General features: G+C 54.4%; 1 protein-coding gene and 2 non-coding genes across 3 annotated transcripts in view; all 3 read left to right on the top strand.

The window, feature by feature from the left end:
- JADE2 (jade family PHD finger 2) overlaps positions 1-14,407 on the top strand; it is a 132,939-nt gene that overhangs the window by 94,671 nt on the left and 23,861 nt on the right. The window contains 4 exon segments of the mRNA XM_038739863.1: positions 2,493-2,704; positions 3,750-3,917; positions 5,480-5,596; positions 10,402-10,893. Coding sequence (XP_038595791.1) covers positions 2,493-2,704; positions 3,750-3,917; positions 5,480-5,596; positions 10,402-10,893 — 989 coding nt within the window.
- Positions 9,674-9,811, top strand: LOC119920419. Its single transcript, XR_005448166.1, has one exon. It is a non-coding gene; the product is annotated as a small nucleolar RNA SNORA7 (small nucleolar RNA).
- On the top strand, positions 11,852-11,987 carry LOC119920631. The gene has a single exon (XR_005448362.1). It is a non-coding gene; the product is annotated as a small nucleolar RNA SNORA7 (small nucleolar RNA).

The raw sequence follows: 14,407 nt of genomic DNA on the forward strand, positions 1-14,407 counted from the left end.
TTCCCAGCACGCTTTGGCACGCTCTTGCCAGGTGGCAGGGCATCCCCCTACCAGATGGACCTTTGACTTTCGTTCTGTGACATCCGGACTTCCAGGTGGGGCTTTTGTGTGCATTGCATGGGCACAGCGTAAGAGTCTGAAGAGTTAAGGGGGTCAATCAGTCATTTGGCCAAGAGCAGGGGAGCCTCATCGAAGAAAACCCACCCTCGTCTCGCTGCATTGGAACTGGCCCGAAAGGACTGTGGAGAAGTTGCCATCAATCGGACTCTTTGGCATCCAATTTACAATTCCATTTAATTAGCCTTAAAAGGGTCGATTTTCCGAGTCTGAAGAATTAAGGCATTGACTTTCTGTTGCCAACAGTTGTCCGAGTCCTTATTGCAAAGAACATTTCTCCACAAGCCCGTCTCCCTTAACGTTTAAACTGTCAGGGCTAATTATAATTACCTCCATGGGTTCAGCTGAATGGAATTCCCCCCCTTCCCTCCCTCCTTTTCTTCCTCCACGCATCCAGGAGGGCTACGTCTTCCCAGTCTCTGAAATGGAAACTGGATCCACCTAAGGCAGCAGCCACAGGACCCCGGATCTTATCCCTGCCGGGGCCGGGGGGCAGTACCCCAGGCCCACCGCACCTACGGTGACCTCTGGGCCCAGACCCCCTGGGGCAGGAGGCTGGAGGCTGCTCCTTGCCCAGGGTCTCCTGACCCAGGTTAATGGGCTCTAGGGGTGGGTGTTCCCACGTGCTGAATGAAGAGCCGGGGCCAAATTAGCTGCCGCTCCCGACAGGAGCAGCTCCAACCATGGGACCCTTCCGCACGGCGCAGTACTGATCACCGTCATCGTTTGATAGAGGGCCAAGAGCCGCTCCCCGAGGCCCTGGCCCCATCAGAAGGCAGCCGATGAAACGACCACTTGGGACTCCAAAGGAAAACTTCCGGTGGACAGAAAAGCCGGGCCGGTGGCGTGAGGGAGGAATGGGAATATGGGAATTAGGGGGTTCCAGGTGTCGGCATCCCACTTCGGGCATAGAGTGGTGAGTAGGGTACTAAGATCCGCCCTTTCCTCTCCATCCAAACCGCTACCCTGCTAGTTCAATCTCTCATCCTGTCCCGACTGGATTACTGCACCAGCCTCCTCTCTGATCTCCCATCCTCCTGTCTCTCCCCACTTCAGTTTATACTTCATGCTGCTGCCCGGATCATCTCTGTGTAGAAGCGCTCTGGGCATGTTACTCCCCTCCTCAAAAATCTCCAGTGGCTACCAGTCAACCTGTGCATCAGGCAAAAACTCCTCACTCTCAGCTTCAAGGCTGTCCATCACCTCGCCCCCTCCTACCTCACCTCCCTTCTTTCCTTCTACAGCCCAGCCCGCACCCTCCGCTCCTCTGCCGCTGTCCTCCTCACTGTGCCTCGTTCTCGCCTGTCCCGCCGTCGACCCCTAGCCCACGTTCTCCACCTGGCCTGGAATGCCCTCCCTCCACACATCCGCCAAGCTAGCTCTCTTCCTCCCTTCAAAGCCCTACTGAGAGCTCACCTCCTCCAGGAGGCCTTCCCAGACTGAGCCCTCTCTTTCCTCTCCCCCCTCCCCAACCCCCCGCCCTACCTCCTTCCCCTCCCCACAGCACCTGTATATATGTTTATACAGATTTATTACTCTATTTATTTTACTTGTACGTATTTACTATTCTGGTTTGTTAATGATGTGCATCTAGCTTTACTTCTATGTATTCTGATGACTTGACACCTGTCCACATGTTTTGTTTTGTTGACTGTCTCCCCCTTCTAGACTGTGAGCCCGTTGTTGGGTAGGGACCATCTCTGTACGTTGCCAACTTGTACTTCCCAAGTGCTTAGTACAGTGCTCTGCACACAGTAAGCGCTTAATAAATATGATTGAATGAATGAATGAATGAATGGTCCCCCACCCAAACATCTGATTCATGGCATGCTGGGGGAGGGGAGTCCTCCATCCCCTCCCCTCCTGTACATACCTCCCAGCTGGTGCTCGGTCCCACGGAGTGAGTGGGGATGGGGTTGGTGGGAGCGAGAATCTGCAAGCCCCTCACTCCATCACCAATTTGCAGAGAGCGTCAATCCCAACATTTCAGAGCGGGCAAAGAATCCTCAGGCCAGCCCAGCAGTTCCCCAGCCTGCAGCATTTTGCCACATGGGGAAGCAGCACAGCCTAGTCGAAAGAGCATGGGCCTGGGTCGTCGGGGGCCTGGGTTCTAATCCTGGCTCTGCCACTTGTCCGTTGTGCGACCTTGGGCAAGTCAGTTCTCTGCTCGGGGCTTCGGTTTCCTCATCTGTGAAATGGGGGTTAAATATCCACTCACTACCCTGTCTTAGACTGTGAGCCCCTTGTGTGAGCTCAGTACAGTGCTTGACACACAGTAAGCACTTAAATTAAAAAAAACAAGACACACATCCGCTCCCCGCCATTTACACTGTCCCTGAGCCCCGCTCACTCAGGTCCTCCATCCGTCCTCTCAGAAAAGCCGGAGCTGGATGAGATCACCCTGGAGCGGGTCCTGGAGGAACTGGAGACGCTGTGCTACCAGAACATGAACACAGCCATCGAGACCGAGGAGGGCCTGGGCATCGAGTATGACGAGGATGTCGTGTGCGACGTGTGCCGCTCACCCGAGGGGGAGGATGGCAACGAGATGGTCTTCTGTGACAAATGCAATGTCTGCGTCCACCAGGTGAGGTGGGAGTTGGGACTGGGAGGTGTTGGAGACTGGAGGGCTTCTGGACTCCTCTTTCTCAAAACATCGAGGAGCTCTGGCCATAGAGGGCCAGCCCCCTGTCACTGCCTATCCAAGCTGTGCCGTTCTCTCGACCCAGCTGACGGCCCCATATCCCAGTTTCCTCGATAGTAATCCTGAGGGCGTTCATTAAGTGCTTCATGTGTGTCCAGCACTGTTCTAGGCACTGAGAAGATAATCCCGACAGGGCACAGGCCCTGTTCCTCACGAGGCTTACAAATCTCAGATGTAGAGAGAGCAGATATCTTAGCCCTTTTCTGACAGAAGAGGATACTGAGACCCAGAAAGGTTAAGTGACTTGCCCAAGGTCACACACCAGGCCAGTGGGAGAGTCAGGATTGATAACCCGGGTCACCTGATCCCCTCAGATCTGCGCTCTTTCCTCTAGGCCACACTGCCTCTGCAGAGAAGAGAGGAATCGAGTGACGGGGACGAGGTGGGGAGGGAAGGAACTGAGACAGTCCTGTAGCCTGAGCGAGTTTTCTCCTGCCTTCCCCGAGAGGTGGCCCAAGTCCAGCCCCGGGGGAAGAGCCCGCAGTTGGCCATTTCCAGCCCATGGGGACAGGTGGGCGAGAAGGCCGCCCTGGCCCGGGGAACCCCAGCGGGTGATCCCCATGTCCGCCGTGTCCTAGCCTTGGGGTCCCATTCTCAGGCCTGCAGATCAACCCAGGAATCCAGTTGTCACTGGGAGGGCTGCTGGGTCGGGCTGGGTCCAGAGTGGGCCCGGAACATCCAGCCGATGGGAGTGGAGCCAACGAGTCACAAGCTGACCTTCCCCAGACCCTAGAAGGAGCCCCAGCCTACCCGAAAGCAGCTGGCACGGGTCTCAGAGGCCGCCTGGGGCCGGCTGTCAACGACCCACTGTTGGACCCTGGTGGCAAAGGTCTACCCCGCTGCCCACCTCCCTGAAGGGCGGGATGACCGACCCCGCCTCCCCCCTGACCTCAGCCTCTCCCTGTTCTCCGTGATTGTGTGTGCTCAGGCCTGTTACGGAATCCTGAAGGTGCCTACGGGCAGCTGGCTGTGCCGGACATGTGCGCTGGGTGTCCAGCCCAAGTGTTTGCTCTGCCCAAAGAGAGGAGGAGCCTTGAAACCCACCCGGAGCGGGACCAAGTGGATCCACGTGAGCTGTGCCTTATGGATACCTGAAGTAAGGGGCAACTCTCTAATAGGTGGGGGAGGGCCCAGGGGGGTGGCGCAATGGGACACTTAGTGCGGTGTCCCACAAGACCCAGGAAGCCTCCGGGGGTGCAGCTTGCCCATCCTAAACCCCAAGGGCCAGCTGCTGAGGTCTGGAGGGAATGCCCAAAGTCTCACCCCACCCCCTCAGATAGGCCCCACTCCAGTGCTGCTTGATGCCACCATCACACGGTACCCCACTGTGGCCTGCTCTGGTTCTGAACAGTTTACCCAGTTTTTACCTAGCTTGACCAGAATTGTGCAAAGGGGGTCTAAAACTGAATGGGTCCAGCAGTAACCTCCTCTCGCCGATCTGGCACTGATTTGAACCTGTCACAATCAGTGGGCTCACCTCCTTTCTGAAACCACTTCTCTGTTCCTGTCAGCAGCACCGCTGTGGACTGGCCATCTTCCTGCTCTTCCCCGGCAGGTCATCAGTCCTCCTGGAGAACCCCAGTGTCCCGCATCTGGCTGCTCTGGGTCTTTTTCCAATTTTTGTGGGAAAGGCTAGCCTGTTTGACCATCGCACTCTTTCCCCTGCCCCTCCACAACACACAGACACACACACACACACACACACACACACTCTCTCTCTCTCTCTCTAACACACACACACTCTCTCTCTCTCACACACACACACACACTCTTTTCCTCTCACCCCTGGGCGTTGCCAAGACCCCTGCCCTCCAGGGTGGCTATCTGACTCAATAAATTAAGATTTTTGTGCAAAGCACTAGTCTAAGCACCTTGGAGAGTACAGTAGAGTTGGATGACAGAAAGCCTACCTTCAGTGAGTGGGGAAGACAGACATTAAAATAAATTACAGGTAGGGAAAGCAAGAGAGTAAAAGGATATGAACATAAGCGCTGTGGGGAGTGGGGGTGGGTACATAGATGGTGCAGAAGGAAGGGAGAATAGGTTGGGGAGATAAGAGGTGAGACAGGGAGGCGGTTTTGAAGATGGCGAAAATGTTGCTCTGTCAGATATGAAGTGGGAGGGAATTTCAGGCAGGAAAGAGGTTGAGCAAGGGGTCAACAGTGGGAGAGACAAGAGCGAGGTCTTTTCGCATTGCAAGTGATTGGGGTTGAGAGTTAGGAGCGCACCCCTCCTCAGCTGAAGGGCAAGTTGATGCAATGCCAGAGCCGCCCCCCATGTGGAGCCAGGGCGATCGGGAAGCTGATTCGAGTGGAGCTGCTCCAAGAAGCTGGAGTCGGGGTCCCAGGCCTCGGCTCAATCCCGTCTGATGGGGCTGCAGACAGCAGGAAGAGCATCTGGCTTGCCGACGAGGTCCAGAGGCACTGGGGGACATCTGGGGAGTCCAGACAGGCACAACCAAAGAAATGGAAGACCGTGAGGTGGGGCCCATCTGCCCCTGCAGCCCTGCTTGGGTGGGCAGAGGTCAAAGAGCAGGCAGGTCTTGAGCCGAGAGAGAGATCCGGGGTCCAGTCTGCCTTGGACTTATCTCTCTTCTCACTCCAGAGGTGTGGCGGAGGTGGGGAGTGGTGATAATCTCCCTGCTCTGTGTGTATCCAGGTGAGCATCGGGTGCCCTGAGAAGATGGAGCCTATCACCAAGATCTCTCACATCCCAGCAAGCCGGTGGGCCCTGTCCTGCAGCCTGTGCAAAGAGTGTACGGGCACGTGTATCCAGGTATGTGGCCTCCAAACCCAGCCCCCGGGTTCCCCGCTGCCCCCGAGACCGGCCAGTGCCCTGAGGGTCTGTGGCATCTTGGGGAGGTCAGCCAGCCTGGGGCCATCAGACGGGGCAGGGTCCTTGGGAGTGGGTGCCTATGAGGGCAGTCTGCCTTTGGAGGGAGTGTCAGGTATGGGAAGGTCTCAGACAGGCAGCTCTCTGAGAGGAGCCCAGGGTGAGGGTCAGCCATACCTGGTCCTTTCTTTCATTCAATTCATTCAGTTGTATTTATTGAGCGCTCACTGTGTGCAGAGCACGGTACTAAACTCTTGGAAAGTACAATTCATCAATAAAGAGAGACGATCCTTGCCCATACCGGGCCTACAGTCTAGAAGGGGGAAGACAGATATCAAAACAAGGAAACAGGCATTAATATAAATACATAGAATTGTAGATATATACACATCAAAACAAGTAAACAGGCATCAATATAAAAAAATAGAATTATATATGTACATATATACACAAGTGCTGAGAGCGGGGAGAGCAAAGGGAACAACAAGTCGGGACACCGCGGAGGGGAGGGGGAGCTGAGGAAAAGGAGGGCTTAGTTTGGGAAGGCCTCTTGGAGAAGGTGAGCCTTCAGTAGGGCTTTGAAGGGGGCGGTTTTGAGGAGGGAGGGCGTTCCAGGCCAGAAGCAGGATGTGGGCCAGGGGTCGACAGCGGGACAGGTAAGAACGAGGCACAGAGAGAAGGTTAGCACCAGAGGAGTGGAGTGTGCAGGCTGGGATGTAAAAGGAGAGAAGGGAAGTGAGGTAAGAAGGGGCAAGGCGATGGAGAGCTTCGAAGCCAATAGTGAGGAGTTTTTGTTTGATATGGAAGTTAATAGGCAACCACTGGAGATTTTTGAGGATTAGGGGTGACATGCCCAGAGCGTTTCTGTAGAAAGATAATCTGGGCAGCGAAGTGAAGTATGGACTGAAGTGGGGAGAGGCAAGAGTTTGGGAGGTCAGAAAGGAGGCTGATGCAGTAATCCAGTCGGGATAGGATGAGTGATTGTATTAACTTGGTAGCGGTCCTCTAATTCTTGCAAGACCTCAGGGTCTGTAATCCTGGTCTGGGGCTGAGATTTAAGGACGGAAGCCTGCCCTTCTGGCCAACAAGAGGAACCCTAAGCCACGTGGCTTAGAAGAAAGAGTATAAGATTGGAAATCAGGAGACCTAGGTTCTAGGCTTAGCTGTGTCTCTGGTTTGCTGTAAGGCCCAGTTTCCTCTTCTATAAAATGGGGATCAGATTCCACGTGGGCCAGGGACTCTGTCTGATCTGACCATCTTAAGTCTGCATGGTACTTGGCTCAGGATAAGCCCTTAATCAACACCACTATTTTTGGTTCCCTCGCCACAAAACTTGCTCCCGTGCCAGAAGTGATAAGCCCTAACATGGGTCATTCCTAAGGCTCCCAGATTTCCCTAGGATAACAGTACCCCCAACTTTGAGCACCCCAAACCCCACTGCCTCCCAGTCTTGCCGGTAGCTGAGGGGTCCTGGGGGACTGTCAGGTTTGACCTGGAGCAGATCCCCCTCGGGAGGGCTGTGGAGTGAATGCTGAGGAGAATGCAGTGTCTTGGTTTCCAGCCACCGTGTTAAAGTCAAACCTGCTCAGAGTTCCCATCCCAGGGGAATATGGCAGATTGGGGAGAGAATAGAGAGGCTGGAGACAGCTGGCTCTCTGGGAGAATGTGAGGAAGGGATAAGAGGTTCCTGGGCAGAGAGAGGCAGCCAGGCTCCTCCATGAAAGGTTGAAAGAGTTGACATTGACCTGGGCATCGGGAAGCATACCCACCCAGCAGGTCAGTGCCAGAGTTGAGACTAGAACCCTGGCCTCCTGATTCCCAGTCCATGGTAGAGCACACTGCTTCCCCTTTTGCATAGCTCAGCCCGGGTCAGAGGTCATAGACAGCAAGACCCAGGGAGAACCCGAGGAGAAGAGGGGGAGGGGAGGAGACCGGAGGAGGCAGCCTGCAAACTTGCTAAATATGGTGTCCATGGTAATAAGCCCTTTCTAAGCCTTGTTGGAGCGACCTAACTGGTCATTAGCAGTCTGAATAGATGCAATTTCTTATGGGTTGTTGCTTAAATAATCATAATCACCTGACTGCCATGGCTAATCTGAGCCCATCCTTTAGTCAAGCTGGGGTTGAGGGAGAGGTTTGATACATCCTGTCTAACTCACGGGAGGTGTTTCGCTGCTGGGGGGATCCTGGCTGGGGAACTTGGCCATGAGGGAAGGAGACTTTTTCCCATTCTACTTTATGGTAACTTCTGGGCAAGCCATTATACACTGTCCGTACCTAGATCCTGCTCCACGGGCCGTCTTCTTTCACCTACATGTCTGCTGCATGAGCGAGAGCATGGAAACGTGTGTCAAATCAATCAATTGTATGTATTGAGTGCTAACTATGGGCTGTACTAAGCACTTGGGAGACTATGATCTGACAGAGATGGCAAATACATTCCCTGCCCTCAGGGAGCTTACAGCCTAGAGGAGGAGATAGACAGTAAAATTACAAGTATGTATATAAGTGCCGTAAGGCTGAGGATGGGGTGAATATACCAAGTGCATAGGTGATGCAGAAAGGCGAGCACCTGCAGGAAATGAGGGCTCAGTTGGAGAAGGACTCTTGGAGAATTGTGACTTTATGAGGATTTTCAGGGTGAGGAGAGTAGCAGTCTGTCGTAAATGAATGGGGAGGGAGTTCCACGCCAGAGGGAGGATGTGGGCAAGGGGTCGGCGGCAGGATAGATGGGATCGAGGTCCACTCACAAGGGTCCGAAGCTTTCCTGTAGGGCCCTTGTTTGGTATTCAAGACTCGGAGATCCTGCTTCTTATAGAGTGACCTGTCCCTCCGGCCCGGAAATTGCTCAAGTCATTTTTGATTAAAGAGAAAGGAGGTGTTCGGAGAAGGTCGGGAAGAAAGGGGAGGGACGGGCCAGCTGTGTGGTGTATTGTGGAAACAAAATAAGACACCAGTTCAAAGACCCCATTCAGGGGTCCACAAGGGCCCTTCAGAGCCTCTGGGGCAATGGCAGGTGAGGAACAGAACAAGGGCATTTGTGTCGGGTAGCAGCAGCCTGAAAATGGCAGAAGAGGTGGGCATTTCTGCTTCCAGTGGTCTGATTCAGGAGAGGTGGAGGTGGGAGAACAGGACAGAGGTCCCGCCAGCCTGACTGTGTCCTCAGGGGCTTTGACACACTGGTACACGTGATCTGGGACCAGGCCATCCTGCTGTGCCAGGAGAGGTGCGTCATGTGGGTATTGCCCCCCGGATGGTGGGAAGTGGCTCTTGCTCTCCCTCCTCAGCTGAGATCCTGCCTCATAGAGGCCCAGAGTCACTGTGTGGGAAGAGGAGCCGGGGCGTGATCTGGCCAATGCCACTCATCCTCACCACCCCCACTCCCCCGGGGCTCGCTCCTGTACTAGATCCCAGGCACCTCTTAGGCAAGGCTGACCCCAATTATATTGGCACTTGGGGCGTTTGTTGTTGTTTTTTTCAGTTGCCCCCATCCAGTTAATCAACACACAAAAAATTCTTCGTATCATTTTTTAAAATCAGAAATAAGTACTGCACACAAATTAGAACCCACTCTTTATGATTTCCTAAGATCTCTTAAAATTCCAATACGAATCTGAATAAATATGATTTTATATTCAGTTGTAGTCTACGAGCCAAAAACCCATAGGGAAATGGCGCCCTGGGCTTTTGCCCAGCTTGCCTGGCGGTTGAGCCGGCCGTGGCCGCAGGAGGAGAGAGGCTGGGCTCGGTCAGATCAGCGCTCGTCAGACTCAGCCTGTCTGTGACCAGAGGAACTGGGCAGAACTGTGGCCTTTCCTGCTCCCTCCACCCTGGATATGGATGGGTTTTGCTCACGTACGCTCCCTTTCCCATCCAATGACCAATCCAGAACCACTCACCCAGGGCCGGATTAAGATCCCCATGGGTCCAGGACTGATCCACCTTGCGGGGCCACTCACTTGACACCTGAGACAGTGACAGCATATGGAGAGTGGCATAATACAATCGTTACATTGCGCTCCCCTCTCAGGGTCGCACCTGGAGAGTTTCCAGTACTCTGCCAGTCTCGGCTTTGGGAAGGAGAGCCAAGCAGAAGCATACCCATTCCATTCCTAGCTTGGCCAGTGGCAAGTGAGTGGAAGGCAATCTACTACAAGTCAAAACTCACCCGCGCTGGGCAGCAGCAGCACGGGAGAGAGTCGAGGGCGGAGACTCAAGTTTACTGTGCTGAAGGAGGCAATGGTAAACCACTTCCGGATTTTTACCAAGAAAACTCTCTGGATCCACTACCAGAATGATTGCAGAAGGAGAGCGGGGCATTCTGGGAGAGATGTGTCAATGGTTTCATTATGGGTTGGAAACGACTCGACGGCATAACACAGGACAAGACATTGCGCTGGCCCTGTTTGTGGGTGCTAAGTGGGAAACTATATGTATGTCCTGTGTGTGGGCACTATATGGGGTGTTGTGTGTGTGTGTGTGTATCCCACTTGGTGGGATGCCTTGTGTCCATCCAGTATGTGGAGACTAAGAGGGACACCATATGAGGACTCCAAGTGGGATACCATATGTGTGTGGACCTTGTGTGATCCCTAATATGCCCCATATACGGACACTTATATGTCCCATATGTGTGCACTAAATGGGAAGCTGTAGTCAATCCAAAGTGGGTACTAAGGGGGACGCTGCATATCTGTCCCTTGTGCGGTCGCTAAGTGGGACACCGTGTCTCCTTCTGTGCCCCACAGTGTTCCATGCCATCCTGTATCACTGCATTCCATGTCACGTGCGCCTTCGACCACAGCCTGGAGATGCGGACTATCTTAGCGGAGAACGACGAAGTGAAGTTCAAGTCCTTCTGCCTGGAGCACAGCGGCGGGACCCCGAAGCCGGCAGCCGAGGAGGCCCGGGGCCCACGGGGCGAGGCCGGCTCACGGTCGGAGGCCGACCCGGCCCAGCTGGACCTGGAGAAGGTGACCCTGCGGAAGCAGAAGCTCCAGCAGCTAGAGGAGGACTTCTACGAACTGGTCAAGCCCTCCGAGGTGGCCGAGAACCTGGACCTGACTGAGACGCTGGTGGATTTTGTCTATCAATACTGGAAACTGAAGAGGAAAGCAAATTCCAACAAGCCCCTGCTCAGCCCCAAGACCGACGAGGTGGACAATCTGGCCCAGCAGGAGCAGGACGTGCTGTACCGACGCCTCAAGCTGTTCACCCACCTCAGGCAGGACCTCGAGAGGGTGAGTCCGACCGACCGCCGGTCGTGCTACCACGCCCTGGTACCCCCGCACCCCAACATCTTCGATTGGGTAGTGGAATCCTAGGGGCCCACCCTCATCCCTGTGGACTCACTGGCTGCCTGGCCCGAGAGGCCCCACCGGTCATAATAATAATTATAGTTAGAGCCTATATTAAGCACTTGTTCATTCATTCATTCAGTATTTACTGAGCGCTTATTGTGTGCAGAGCACTGGACTAAGCGCTTGGACAGTACGATTCGGCAACAGATAGAGACAATCCCTAACCAACGACGGGCTCGCAGTCTAGAAGTGGGGAGACACTTACTAGGCGTCAAGCACTGGTTAAGCGCTGGGGTAGGTTTAGGGTGATCAGAGCAGAGTTCCTGGTCCCTGCGGGGCTCACTATAAAAGGGGGAGCCAGAACAAGTAGCATATCCCCATTTTATCTGGGAGGAAACAGAGGCTCAGAGAGGTTCAGCCCAGGTCACACAAGCAGGCCTGCGGCAGAGCTGGGATTAGAATACGGATCCCCTGACTCCCAGATAATAATAATAATTGTGGTATTGGTTAAGCGCTTACTATGTGCCCGGCACTGTACTGAGCGCTGGGGTGGATACAAGCAAATCAGGTTGGACACAGTCCCTGTCCCTCATGGGGCTCATAGTCTCAATCCCCATTTTACAGATGAGGTAACTGAGGCCCAGAGAAGTGACTTCCCAAGGTGGCGGAGCTGGGGTTAGAATTCATGACCTTCTGTCTCCCAGGCCCGTGCTCTATCCACTATGCCTTGCTGCTTCTCTAATCTCCGCTCTGTCCTGCAGGTCCTGCTGGACGCCCCTCACCTACATGCACACCAGCACATACACCACTGAACGGGTTTTGGTGTTCTTTTCGTGTTACTTGTAATGCACTTTCTTTGTGCCGAGCACTGTACTAAACACTGGGGTAGATACAAGATCACCTCTCGGTCGCACCTGGAGAGTTTCCAGTACTCTACCAGTCTCGACTACGGGAGGGAGAGTCAAGCAGAGGCCTACCCATTCCGTTCCTAGCTTGGGCAGTTGCTAGCGCGTGGAAGACAATCTGCTGAAAGTCCACACTCCCCTGTGCTGGGCAGCAGCAACATGGGGGAGAGTCGAGGGAGGAGGCCCAGGTTTACTGCGCGGAAGGAGGCAGTGGTAAACCACTTCCATATTTTTACCAAGAAAACCCTCTGGATCCACTACCAGAACAATTGCAGTTGGAGGTGGGGAGTTCTGGGAGAGATGTGTCCGTGGCGTTGCTTATGGGTCGGTCACGACCCAACAGCATAAGACAACAACAAGATCCAAGATAATAAGGTTGTTCCCGGGCCATATCCCACGTGGGGCTCATAGTCTAAGTAGGAGAGAAAACAGGCATTTAATGCCTATTTTACAGATGAGGAAACTGAGGCCCAGAGAAGTGACTTGCCCAGGGTCACACAGCAGGCCTCTGACTCTCAGGCCCGGGCGCTGTTGGAGACAGAGGCGCTGAGGGGACTTGGCAGGATTGGGACTTTGCTTCCCCTCCCAGTTTCTCACTGCTCTGTCGGGCACCGTGGGTTCAGCTAGTCGGGCACCCGGCAGTGCAAAAGACAGAGCAGCGAGGCACCTGCCGCCGGTTGGCTGGGGCAGTGCCATCCCTGCCCCCCTGACACTGAACGGATTCCCTGTATCCCCATCCTGCTGTATCCCCATCCTGCTTCGGGGAGCGGCCCCAGGCCAGAGCCATGCCCTAGATGTTGGGAGTAGGGAGGGGAGGGAGAGTGGTGCCATCTTGAGCCCCAGCACTACCCGGGCTCTGGAAAGAGCACAGGCTTGGGAGTCAGAGGTCGTGGGTTCTGATCCTGGCTGTGCCACTTATCAGCTGTGTGACCTTGGGCAAGTCACTTCACTTCCCAGTGCCTCAGTTACCTCACCTGTAAAATGGGTGAGCCCCATGTGGGACAACCTGCTTTCCTTGTATCTACCCCGGAGCTTCGAACAGTGCCTTTCGAGCTGTAAGAGCTCAACAGATACCATTATTATTATTATTATTATTGTTGTTGTTATTATTATTATCCTTTGGTGGCCAAGGGGCCAGGGGCTCTTTTAAAACAAGAAACCCTCCAGGGGCCAGCTGCCGAGAGGGAGGAGAGCAGTGAGGGTGTGTGGTTCCATGTCATTCATTCGTTCAGTCGCATTTATTGAGCGCTTACTGTGTGCAGAGCACTGTACTAAGCGCTTGGAGAGCACAGTTCAGCAACAGATAGAGACCGTCCCTACCCAACAACAGGCTTTGGGCATCAGCTACGGGAAGAGCCTGGGAAGGTGGAAGGACCCAGAGAACAGCCAGGGCCGTTCCTGGCGAGACACGGTACAGTTTGTCGTGAGTGGATGCAGTCTACAGGAAATAGAGGAGCGGGGATGAGTGTGAACCATTTTGCGCTATACACTACGTGAACCGGGGTCCGTCTTCATCATCATCATCATAAGGTTTTATTGGCCATCTGCTGGGCAAAGAGCGGCGACTGGTTTTCCTTGTGGGCTCAGAGTGCTGTACTGAGCGTCTGCCTACCGTGTGTGGAACACTGAACTGAGCACCTAAGGCAGCAGTGTACTGGATGCCAGCTGGGTGCGGGCTTCTACCGTGGATGAAGAACTGTACTGAACATCTGTTGCGTGCAGAGCACTGGACTGTAGGTAATTGTGTGCAGAACGCTGCACTGGATGGCTACGGGGTGCAGAGCACTATACTGGATGCTTAGTGTGTGCAGAGCACCCCGTTGGGCAGAGCACTGTTCTGGGTCCTGTTGTGTGTGGACTGTTGTAGTTCTAATCATTGTTCAGTGCGTGGATTTGAGGGTGAAGAGCAAATGAAAGGAAAATTGAAAAGATAAGAATCAGCAAGACCAAAGAAAACTTAAGAATGAATGGGCGGGAGACAACAGCAGAGAGTCATTTAGTCATTTAACACACTCCTGTTAGCTGGGTCTCCTTACTTGCAGCTCGCTGTGGGCACGTCTACCAATTCTGTTGTATTGTGCTCTTCCAAGCACTTTGTACAGTGCTCCGAACGCAGAAAGGACTCAATAAATACCACTGATTGATCGATCGGCAGGATTCCCCCTCTGGTGGGGAGTGTTTGCATCCCACCATCCACACTCTCCCATACTGGCTATGGGATAGCTCGAGTGAGGCCACCGGGCAGCAGGGAGAGGAGGGGGTGGCACCTGGAAAGTTACTTTGCGGCGCGTGTCACATGCGGGGAGCGGGAGCTCCTGCAGCAGGTGAGTCTGTCCGGGCTTTGGGGTGCCCCCTGACTTCTGCATCTCTACACCAGTCTCCAGGTCCCGGCTCTTGTGCCCCCAGTGTCCTCCAGCATCCGGCGGGAGGGATGGGGGGCACGGGAGAGAAGAGGGGCCGAGGTCTCGGAGCTGGCGGCGAAGGCGGCGTCTCCCCACCTGGAGCTGGGAGCTAGGGGGAAGCGGGCTAGAGCCTGGGGTGCTGCGTGA

The sequence above is a fragment of the Tachyglossus aculeatus genome, chromosome X1, assembly GCF_015852505.1.
Source record: "Tachyglossus aculeatus isolate mTacAcu1 chromosome X1, mTacAcu1.pri, whole genome shotgun sequence".
Taxonomy (NCBI): Eukaryota; Metazoa; Chordata; class Mammalia; order Monotremata; family Tachyglossidae; genus Tachyglossus; species Tachyglossus aculeatus.